The sequence below is a fragment of the Lepidochelys kempii genome, chromosome 1 (genome assembly GCF_965140285.1).
Source record: "Lepidochelys kempii isolate rLepKem1 chromosome 1, rLepKem1.hap1, whole genome shotgun sequence".
Taxonomy (NCBI): Eukaryota; Metazoa; Chordata; order Testudines; family Cheloniidae; genus Lepidochelys; species Lepidochelys kempii.
The window spans coordinates 2,152,918-2,165,186 of record NC_136380.1 but is presented as its reverse complement, the minus strand read 5'-3'; the positions used below and the strand labels follow the sequence as shown (position 1 = coordinate 2,165,186).

General features: G+C 45.4%; 1 protein-coding gene and 1 pseudogene across 1 annotated transcript; both read left to right on the top strand.

Annotated features, from left to right (window-relative positions):
- The first annotated feature begins 219 nt into the window (after window positions 1–219).
- On the top strand, window positions 220–1,164 carry LOC144930717 (olfactory receptor 52E8-like). Its single transcript, XM_078853654.1, has one exon. The coding sequence runs from the start codon at window positions 220–222 to the stop codon at window positions 1,162–1,164; it is 945 nt and encodes a 314-aa protein (XP_078709780.1).
- Window positions 1,165–9,122: 7,958 nt separating this feature from the next.
- LOC144930915 (olfactory receptor 52M1-like) lies at window positions 9,123–10,107 on the top strand (annotated as a pseudogene).
- The last annotated feature ends 2,162 nt before the right edge of the window (window positions 10,108–12,269 follow it).

Below are 12,269 nucleotides of genomic sequence, written 5' to 3'. Positions count from 1 at the left end.
TCATTTTCCAGTGTGTGAAAAGTGATCGATTTGATTCACCCGTGAGAACAGTCTCCAATTGTGCATGTTTTGTCTCATAATGGCATTGTCTCTCCTTCCAGGCATTTCTCATGTGACCACCACCCTAGACTCTGCGCACATACAGCAAGTCGAGGCAATTTACAGTAGATGCAGGTGACACCGTTCTGCCTCAAAGTTGGAGACCTTCTCTCCTACTCCATGTCAGATTCCAACACAACCGACTTCTCCAGCCCCTCCACCTTCATTCTGCTGGGCATTCCTGGCCTGGAGGCAGCCCACGTCTGGATCTCCATCCCCTTCTTTATCATGTACACCGTCACCCTCTTGGGGAACTTCACCATCCTGTTTATCGTGAAGACAGAGCCGAGGCTCCATGAGCCCATGTACTATTTCCTCTGCATGCTGGCTGTCACCGACCTGGTCCTGTCTACATCTACCATGCCCAAAATGCTGAGCATCTTCTGGTTCAATTCCAGGGAGATAGATTTTAGTTTGTGCCTCACCCAGCTCTACTTCATTCACTGCTGTATAGCGATGGAGTCTGGAATCGTCATGGCCATGGCTTTGGATCGTTACGTGGCCATCTGTGATCCGCTGAGACATTCCACCACTCTGACCAACCACTCTGTGGCTAAGATCAGCCTGGCCGTGGTGCTGCGTGGCAGCATTCTTGCACTGCCCTATCCTTTCCTGGCGAGGCAGTGGCCATATTGTAGAACCAACATCATCTCCCACACTTACTGTGAGCACATAGCCGTGGTGAAGCTGGCCTGCGCTGACATACGCATCAGTAGTTACTACGGCCTCTCTGTGGCATTCTTCGTGATTGGTCTGGATGTGTCTTTTATCACTGTGTCCTATATCCAGATCCTCAGGGCCATCTTCAGCCTCCCCACAAAAGACGCCCGGCTCAAGACTTTTGGGACCTGTGGCTCCCACCTCTGTGTCATTTTAGCATTTTATATCCCAGCTCTCTTCTCCTTCCTCACACACAGGTTTGGTCACAATGTGCCCCCGCATTTCCACATTCTCATGGCCAACATGTACATTCTACTGCCCTCCATGCTAAACCCCATCATCTACGGGGTGAGGACCAAACAGATCCGGGACAGGCTGATCTGGCACGTTACTCATATTGAATAAAGTTTACTTCTGGTGCTCTGGCTCTCAGACCAAGCTCTGTGGAGATCCAATGGTTGACATGGTGCTGTGTTCTCTTTCCTGAATCAGTGACTATTGACATTAAATCCTTTCTTTACCTTACAGTGCTGTATCAACCTGACAGTCCGGGGAATCCATCTCCTTGGAGAAAGAACAGAGTAAAGACCTCAGGAGGCAGCTGTGTGTTAATGCACAGAGACTCTCACCTCCTCCTATTGCATTTCAGGTCTTTGGCTGTTAACAGGGTGGCTGTTACCTGACTTATATACTGGAAAACATGGAGGTCCTCGGGCTTCTAACTAGAATAATTATAAAAAAATGTCAACGTAGAGAAGACATCTTCTCTCTTAGCTTTATTCCAGAAGTTGCCTGATCTGTTCTGTCTGAACTTTTTTTCAAAAAAGGTTAAGCCAGAAGCAGATGCCCACCATGATACATTTCAGGCCAAACAGTTAATGTTTGGCAAACTTATAAGCAACTGAATATGAGGATCTCTGATTCCACGTGTCAGACACCCTACACTCAAGGCGGTGCCACCAGCACCACCTACAATGCCCAATCCATTTGTGAAACCCATTCAGCGACACTGAAACGGTCACTGTAATTCAATGTTCCCTTATACTTGTGTTATGAGACACAGTAAATATACATTCCTGATATATTTTATTTATGGATAGATTCATAGTGTTTAAAGATGGAAGGGACCATCTGATCATCCATTCTGACCTCTGAATAACACCCCCCTGAATAACACAGGTCATTAAATTTCACCCAGTTACCCATTTACTGAGATCCACAATTTGTGTTTGACAAAGGCCCTGTCTACACTAGAATTTCATATCATAGAATCATAGAGCCAAATGGTGAGAAGGGATCGCAAGGGTCGTGTAGTCTAACCTTCTGCTAAAATTCAGGATTTGTTGCATGTAAACCATTCAGGACAGATGGCTATCCTGCCTTCTTTGGAAAACCTACAGAGAAGGAGCTTCTACAACTTCCCAAAGCATGTATTCCGGTGTCCTACTGTTCTCAGAGTTAGGAAGTTCCTCCTGATATTTAATCTAATTCTGCTGTGCTGTAGTTTGAACTCATTGCCCTCTGCAGGAAGAGAGAACAACTATTCTCCTTCTTTTTTATGGCAGCCTTTCAAGTATTACATGAGAATATAAGAACATAATAATGGCCATACGGGGTGAGAGCAAATGTCCATCTAGCCCAGTATTCTGTCTTCTGACAGTGATCACTGCCAGATGCCCCAGAGGGAATGAACCGAACAGGGAATCATCAAGTGATCCATACCCTGTCACCCGTTCCCAGCTTCTGGAAAACAGAGGCTCGGGACACCATCATGGGTAATAGCCATTGATGGACCTATTTGAAGACTGCTATCATATCCATCCTTAACCTCCTATATTCCAAAATAAAACATACCAAGTTCCTTCAGCCTTTGCTTGCATGCCTTACATTCCGTCCCTTGGGTCATCTTTGTCACTCTCCTTTGGACCTTTTCCAGTGTCTCTACATCCTTCTTGTACATTGGTGACCAAAATTGGACACAGTATCCAGCTCAGGCCTCCAGCTGAGATCTAACCAGTGCCAAGTTGAGTTGTACTATCACCCACAATGACTTGCATGCTACGTCTCCACTAATGCAACCTAATATTGTATTTTCTTTTTTTGCAATAGTAAAAAAGTCCACACCCATAAAAGATACAGTTATATCATAGATTCATAGATATTTAGGTCAGAAGGGACCATTATGATCATCTAGTCCGACCTCCTGCACAATGCAGGCCACAGAATTTCACCCACCACTCCTAAAAAAGACCTCACACCTATATCTGTGCTATTGAAGTCCTGAAATTGTAGTTTGAAGACCTCAAGGAGCAGAGAATCCTCCAGCAAGTGACCCGTGCCCCATGCTACAGAGGAAGGCGAAAAACCTCCAGGGCCTTCCAATCTGCCCTGGAGGAAAATTCCTTCCCGACCCCAAATATGGCGATCAGCTAAGCCCTGAGCATATGGGCAAGATTCATCAGCCAGATACTACAGAAAATTCTTTCCCGGGTAACTTGGATCTTACCCCATCTAAAAACCCATCACAGGCCATTGGGCCTATTTACCATGAATATTTAATTACCAAAACCATGTTATCCCTACATACCATCTCCTCCATAAACTTATCGAGTTTAATCTTAAAGCAAGATAGATCTTTTGCCCCCACTACTTCCCTCGGAAGGCTATTCCAAAACTTCACTCCTCTGATCATTAGAAACCTTCGTCTAATTTCTAATCTAAATTTCCTAGTGGCCAGTTTATATCCATTTGTTCTTGTGTCCACATTGGTACTGAATTTAAATAATTCCTCTCCCTCTCTGGTATTTATCCCTCTGATATATTTATAGAGAGCAATCATATCTCCCCTCAACCTTCTTTTAGTTAGGCTAAACAAGCCAAGCTCCCTGAGTCTCCTTTCATAAGACAAGTTTTCCATTCCTCGGATCATCCTAGTAGCCCTTCTCTGTACCTGTTCCAGTTTGAATTCATCCTTCTTAAACGTGGGAGACCAGAACTGCACACAGTATTCCAGGTGAGGTCTCACCAGTGCCTTATATAACGGTACTAAAACCTCCTTATCCCTACTGGAAATACCTCTCCTGATGCATCCCAAGATGACATTAGCTTTTTTCACAGCCATATCACATTGGCAGCTCATAGTCATCCTATGATCAACCAATACTCCAAGGTCCTTTTCCTCCTCCGTTACTTCTAGTTGATGCGTCCCTAGCTTATAACTAAAATTCTTGTTATTAATCCCTAAATGCATGACCTTACACTTCTCACTATTAAATTTCATCCTATTCCTATTACTCCAGTTTACAAGGTCATCCAGATCCTCCTGTAGGGTATCCCTGTCCTTCTCTAAATTAGCAATACCTCCCAGCTTTGTATCATCTGCAAACTTTATTAGCACACTCCCACTTTTTGTGCCCAGGTCAGTAATAAAGAGATTAAATAAGATTGGTCCCAAAACTGATCCTTGAGGAACTCCACTGGTAACCTCCCTCCAACTTGACAGTTCACCTTTCAGTAGGACCCGTTGTAGTCTCCCCTTTAACCAATTCCCTATCCACCTTTCAATTTTCCTATTGATGCCCATCTTATCCAATTTAACTAATAATTCCCCATGTGGCACAGTATCAAACGCCTTACTAAAATCTAAGTAAATTAGATCCACTGCGTTTCCTTTATCTAAAAAATCTGTTGATCTCTCTCAAAGAAGGAGATCAGGTTGGTTTGGCACGATCTACCTTTTGTAAAACCATGTTGTATTTTGTCCCATTTACCATTGACTTCAATGTCCTTAACTACCTTCTCCTTCAAAATTTTTTCCAAGACCTTGCATACTACAGATGTCAAACTAACAGGCCTATAATTACTTGGATCACTTTTTTTCCCTTTCTTAAAAATAGGAACTATGTTAGCAATTCTCCAATCATACGGTACAACCCCTGAGTTTACAGATTCATTAAAAATTCTTGCTAATGGGCTTGCAATTTCTTGTGCCAATTCTTTTAATATTCTTGGATGAAGATTATCTGGGCCCCCCGATTTAGTCCCATTAAGCTGTTTGAGTTTCGCTTCTACCTCAGATATGGTGATGTCTACCTCCATATCCTCATTCCCATTTATCATGCTACCATTATCCCTAAGATCCTCTTTAGTCTTATTAAAGACTGAGGCAAAGTATTTGTTTAGATATTGGGCCATGCCTAGATTATCCTTGACCTCCACTCCATCCTCAGTTTTTAGCGGTCCCACTTCTTCTTTCTTTGTTTTCTTCCTATTTATATGACTATAGAACCTTTTACTATTGGTTTTAATTCCCTTTGCAAGGTCCAACTCTACTTGACTTTTAGCCTGTCTCACTTTATCCCTACATATTCTGACCTCAATAAGGTAGCTTTCCTTACTGATCCCTCCCTTCTTCCACTCCCTATATGCTTTCTGCTTTTTCTTAATTACCTCTCTAAGATGCTTGCTCATCCAGCTTGGTCTACAACTCCTGCCTATGAATTTTTTCCCCTTTCTTGGGATGCAGTCTTCCGATAGCTTCTGCAGCTTTAATTTAAAATAATCCCAGGCCTCCTCTACATTTAAACCCATAAATTCTTCAGTCCAATCCACTTCCCTAACTAATTTCCTTAATTTTTGAAAGTCAGCCCTTTTGAAATCAAAAACCCTAGTTGCAGATTTATTTTTGTTAATCCTTCCATTCAATTTGAACTGAATTAGCTCATGATCACTTGAGCCAAGATTATCCCCTACAACCATTTCCTCTATGAGGTCCTCATTACTCACCAAGACCAAATCTAAAATGGCATCCCCTCTAGTCGGTTCAGCCGAACCCCAGTGTAGACAGCATGAGGTTGACGGAAGAATTCTTCCATTGATCTAGCTACCACCTCTCAGGGAGATGAATTACCTGCACTGACAAGAGAACCCCTTCTGTCAGTGTAAGTAGTGTCTACACTGAAGTGCTTCAGCAGCCCCACTGTAGCAGTTTAAGTGTAGACAAGCCCTCAAGCAGATCATCCAGAAAAGCATCAAACCTGGACCTGCAGACATGTGGAGTTGGAGAATCCACCATTTACTTTTGCAGCATGTTCCAATGGTTAACCACCATTAGTGCTAAATATTTGGCCTTTATTTCCAACTGGAATTTGTTTGGCTTCAGCTTCCAGCCATTAGACCTTGATCTGTATTTTCTCCTAAATTTCAGAGCCTGTTATTACCAACGGCTTTCTCCCCATGAAAATCTCCACTTGTCTTTTTGATTAGATGAATAGATGAAGCTCTTTATGTCTCTCACTGTCTGATATTTTCTCCAAACTTCAATCTTTTTTGTGGCTCCTTTCTGAACCCTCTCCAATTTCTCAATAGCCTTTTTGAAGTGTGGATTCCAGGACTGGACACAGATGGTTTCACCAATGCCATGTGCAGAAGTAAAATCCTTCCTCTTCTCCAACTCACCACTCCCCTGTTTATGCATCTAAGGGTCGCATCATTCCCTTTGGCCACGGTATCACACTGGGAACACACGATGAGGTGGTTGTCCACAATAACCACTACATCCTTATCAGGGTCACATCTTTCAATAACATAGTACCCTAGTCTTTGGGTCGGGCCTGCGTACCTTGTTCTGAGATGATAACTTCGCATTTGACTTTGTTAGAACCTTCCACTCACATTTTGAGTAAACAGGTGAATGGGAAACTCCCCAGAGCATGGAATCTCTAGCTTGGCTTTGTTTGCATTAAGGCTATGTCTAGACTGGCTGAGATTTTCTGCTGAAAGTTTAGTGGAATGTTCATGAAGTTCTGGATGGCTTTTCAGAAATGGGTTTCCCCAATTGCGAAGGTGCATTAGAGGTTACACATATTCCAGTTTTGGCACTGGGCCATCTTCTGATTCATTCTTCTCCATGCTTTTGCAGGAGCTCATGGATCATTGACACACACATTTTCTTGGGAAATGGAGGTACCAGGAGAGGGCTGAATTTTGGAGCTGAGCGTAAGTTGAGCTGTCATTTGAAAAGCTGTCTGCGGGGGTGGAGTGTAGGGGAAAGCGTGAAATCCCAGAAATGGGAAATGGATGTGCGGGTACAGTCTGGGGAGGGCACGGGAAAGAGCTCTGAATGTACTGAAGGGGAAGGCAGACATGGGCCTGCTCAGTCTGGAGGGTTACGAGGGACTGCAGCATGTCTGTTTGTTGCTCCAAAACTTTTATCCACCTCTCTATTGCATCGCTAGTATATGCTTCGTTTTCTATCATTTTCTTTTTGTCGCTTTCCCTCCACTGCCTGCATTCTGTCCTGTCTGCATCAGAGTAATGCAGCACCTCCCGGAACAAATCTCTCTTGCGCCAACTTGAGCACATTCTTATCCGACAGAGATGCTCAGCCGGAGTGGAGGGGTGTGCCTCCTTTCAAGGACATATCTGGTGAATCACAAGTAACAATAAACAGAAGCATTATTGTTAAGTACACGTACCGTATTGAAATGCTACATTAAAATACACCGCTGGTAACACACCAATCACTTTTGGTTGACCCTTCACAAGCACACATGCCGGGGAACACTGCAACCATACAGACTAGCACGGCTGCTACTCTGAAAACTGCAACCATGGTGAGTGTACCCTGGGGTGGGGGACATTGTGCGGAGGAGAAAAACAATAGGAAAGGGGTCACGGGAAACTCATGGCGGACAGTAATCCAAAGTTTCCCCTCCCTTTTCCACAGGCAGTGGTCATTGTGGCAGATATGTCTCGAGTGCAGGTAAGCAAGGAGGCATCTACTACATGCTTGCAGCTTCTGCCCCAGTCTTTATACCGCTCGCCTGTGTGGCTCTTTGGTACTTGCCCAAGGAATTGCAGAATGGGGCGGGAAAGTGTCCCTCAATGGGGGAAGGAACAAAGCAGCTCTACCAAGGAATCTCTCACAGAGAACTGCAGAGTTCCTGCAGAAAAGTTTTCTAGAGATCTCTGTGGAGAATTCCAGTGAAATTTTGGTGTGCATCAATACAATGTTCCACGTAGTGCTTAGCTGCATGGAGAAATTCCTAGAACACAGAAAAACAGCCAGCTTTGTGCATTTCTCTTCCCTAAACCCAACTCTGCACTTCACTAAGCAAAACCACTTACTAGAGGTCTCCTCTCCTGCTTCTGGCTTGACTTACTGTGACTGCTGAGATGGGTTGGACACCTCCAGAGTGGAGAACAGCTCCTGACTGGACAGAGCACCAGGCGACTTTGGCATGGCCTCCACTTCTCCTTCTGCCTCCACCTCTTTATCAATGACTTCCTCCTCTGGGTTAGCTTCAGTTTCTGTCAGCTGCAGCCCGCGGCAGTATCCACATGGGTCATGGCCATTGTTGTGGGGTCACCACCAAGGATAGCATTCAAGCTCTTATAAAAATGGCAAGTCTCGGGATCAGCATCAGAGGGACCATTTGCCTCCCCTGCCTTCTGGCCCATGTGCCTCAGCTCCTTCCCCTTGCTCTGCACTGTGGTGTGTCCTGATCACAGCTCTTTCCCCACAAGCTGCTTGAAATCTGCCCATAGGTATCAAACTTCCTGCAGCTGGAGTGCAGCTGGCACTGCACAACCTCCTCTCCCAAAATACTTAGGAGATCCAGCAGCTCTGCAGTGGTCCAAGTGGGAGAGCGTTTCCTGGGTGGAGCAGCCATGGCCACCTGGGAAAACGTGATGTAAATTCTCCATGCTGAGCAAACAGGAAGGGGAATTTCTAAATTCCTGGGCCTTTAAAGGAGGAGTTCAAACTTCTGACAAGAGTGGTCAGGATGGGCATTGTGGGACACCTTCCAAAGGCCTATTGCTTTGAAAAAATCAATTGCAAGTGTCTACACTGGCATGTCACTGACAAAACTTTTGTGTAAAAAGCCTTCCAAGTCTTCTCAAGGTAGTTGTATTGTGTCACTGAAACTGCCAACTTCCGCCATCAAAAGTGGCTTTGCAGAGTGTCCTCCTCCACTGTTGCTGCCTTTTGGTGAAAAAACTTGGCAGTGTAGAAAAGGCCCAAGGAACAAGGATTGATAACCAGTATCCACACTCATGTTTCCGGCTAGTGTCTATTAAGGTTTCCAACACCATGATGTGTGGGAATTATTGTAGCACAGAGCACCATAAAATATGCAATTGGCATTAGTGGGGTTATTTCTTCATAATTCTTATCTCTGAAAAAGGAAAATGTCATTTTTCAATGTGTGAAGATCAGTCAGTTTGCTTCATCCATCAGAATATCCCTCAGTAGTGCATGTAGAGTCTCATATTAACACTGTCTCTCCATCCAGGCATTTGTAATGAGACCATCACCCTAGGCCTGGACACATACAGGAAGTTGGGGGAACATACGGTATATGCAGAAGATATCAGTCTGCCTTCTCCCCTACTCCATGCCAGATTCCAACACAACTGACTTCACCAACCCCTCCACCTTCCTCCTGCTGGGCATTCCTGGCCTGGAGGCGGCCCACGTCTGGATCTCCATCCCCTTCTTTGCCATGTATGCCATAGCCGTCTTGGGGAACTTCACCATTCTATTCATTGTGAAAAGCGAGCCGAGCCTGCATGGACCCATGTACTATTTCCTCTGCATGCTAGCTGTCACCGACCTGGTCCTGTCTACGTCCATCCTTCCCAAAACCCTGAGCATCTTCTGGTTCAATTCGGGGGAAATAGATTTCAATGCCTGCCTCACCCAGCTGTACTTCATTTACTGCTTCTCATGGATGGAGTCTGGGATCTTTGTGGCCATGGCTTTCGATCGCTACGTGGCCATCTGCAATCCCCTGAGATATTCCACTATCCTGACAAACCCCGTGGTGGCCAAGATTGGCCTGGCCGTGGTGCTGCGTGGTGGCATGCTCATACTGCCCTATCCCTTACTGGCGAGGCGGTGGCCATATTGCAAAACCAACATCATCCCCCACTCGTACTGTGAGCACATAGCCGTGGTGAAATTGGCCTGCGCAGACATCCGCATCAGCAGTTACTACAGCCTCTCTGTGGGATTCTTTTTTTTTTGGTCTGGATGTCTTTTTTAACATCATGTCCTATATCCAGATCCTCAGGGCCATCTTAAGCCTCCCCACAAAGGACACCCAGCTCAAGACTTTTGGGACTTGCGGCTCGCACCTCTGTGTCATCTTAGCCTTTTACATCCCAACTCTCTTCTCTGCCCTCATGCACCGGTTTGGCCACAATGTGCCCCTTCATTTACACATTCTCATTGCTAACATGTACCTCCTTGTGCCCCCCATGCTAAACCCCATCATCTACGGGGTGAGGACTAAACAGATCCGGGACAGGCTGCTCCGGCTCATTACTCATAAAGGGCCTTAAAGTTTTCTCCTGGTGCTCTGGCTCTCTCACTTAGCAACGAGCAGAGCTGGCTGCTCACATGGTGCTGGGCCCTCTTCCCGGAATCACTGACTGCACAGTCAAAGTGACATTAATCCTTTCCTGGCCTTACTGTGCTGTTTCAGTGGGACAAACTGGGGCATCCGTCTACATAGAACTCATTAACTCATGCGGTTTCCTCCTTTCTAATTTTAAGTAACAGGACCCCTGTGGTCCTGCCCACTTCTTTCACCAAGGTCCCGCCCCTGTTGCTCACTCCTCTCCTCCCCTCTGCATATCACTCACTGGATCATTACCGCCTCACACCCACCTTGATGCATGTGCACTTCCAGGGGCTAGTTAGGCTCTTGAAATCTTATGTTTTTAACAGATAACTTAGCAATTAGCTGACAGGAATACAGTATCACATTCCTATATACAAGTAATACAATTAAATTAATAATCCACTCACTCAGGTCTCATACTAAGATGTTCTGACATCTTTTGGCACTGGTTCGGTTTAAACATTTCATGTATCTCCTTACTTTGTTACTAACTCTGCAGAGAGAGAGAGAGAGACCCCATCAGGCCTTCTGGGAGGGGAGTGGGGTCTGGGAGGGAAGTGGGGTACAGTGGGTTAAGGCAGGGGGCAGACACATCTGGGGTCCATATAACATCAGATTGGCCATACTGGGTAAGATCAATGGTCTATCTAGGCCTGTATCCTAGCTCACAACAGCGCCCAATACCAGGTGCTTCAGAGGGAATGAACAGAACTGGAAAATTCTGAGTGATCCATCCCCTATTGTCTCAGCTTCTGGCAAACAGAGGCCTGGGGCACACAGAACATGGCCTTGGCTTCCTGGCTAATAACTATTGATGGACCTATCTTTCATTCAGTTCTCTAGTTCTTATTGGAACCCTGTTATAGTTTTGACCTTCACAACATCTCCTGGAAAAGAGTTCCACCAACTGTGAAGAAATACTTCCTTTGTTTGCTTTAAATCTGCTGCCTATTAATTCATTTGGCTGACCCCTAGTTCTTGCGTTAGTTGAAGGAATAAATAACACTTCCTGACTGAACTTTTCCAAACCATTCATGGTTTTATTTACACTCTCATGTCCCCCCTTAGTCGTCTCTTTTCAAAACCAAAAAGTCCCAGTCATTTTAATCTCTCCTCAGACGGAATATCAATTTGGGTCTATTGGCCAGCAGTTGCATAGACCTTTCTGATGCGGTGTCATAACTAATAACTCATGTTTGATGAGATGAATCATCTGTATCCTTATATCTTTTGGCTTTTCCTCTACTCTTTGCTCACACTGCTTGTGCTAGAGGTACTGAAGGGAAGCTGCACCCTGAGAGTGGGCCTGGAAACCCAGAGCCAGAGACAGGGCCTCAGCATGGCTCCTAATCAGGAAATCATAAAAACACGCAGGGATCCAGCATTTGGAACCCAAACAAAGTCACTCGTTGGGCTTCCAGCAGCTGGAGCTTGAGCAGGGTTGTGATAGCAAACCTTGAGCTGCTACAGGGATGCTCGGGAACTGCGACGGGAAGGGGCATGGGGCTGGGCAGGGAGGTGTTCGAGAAAGAGGGCAAATAATATGAACTCACACTGAATAAAATGTTATACGGTGTGAGATGAATTTATCTGGGGTTCAGGCTCCCAGAAAGGCTGTATACTGAGTGCTGGGGCAAGTCCCTTTGAACAGAGAAGCCCCAGGGCTGAGTGAATCTCGGTACCTGTGTTCTGCAGCGGGGTGTGGACCTAACTCTGGGTCTGTGCTGGATGAGACCTGGAGGGCCTGGCTCAAGAAGAAGACAGAGGTGAGGGTGCCCATTCTGGCAGAGGGGTTATTCTCAGTGGTATCCCAACACATCCAGTGACAGTCTCAAGATGCTCTCTGTGACCAAACCTGACACAGTATTGACAAAAGAGTGCTCCTTGTTTACCCTCTCATCAATGATTCCCTCAAGGTCCTAGAGTGATGTTCTTTGACAGGGTTCATCTTTCCCCAGCTCACTGAATGTATGTTTACTACATTTTTTTTTTGCTTTGCTGGCATATTACCTGGCAAAGGTCGGTATTAGGACAAAGACACAGAATAGAGCCAGCCAGTGAATTTCCACATCAATTGCCTGATGCTAAGAGAACGTGTTC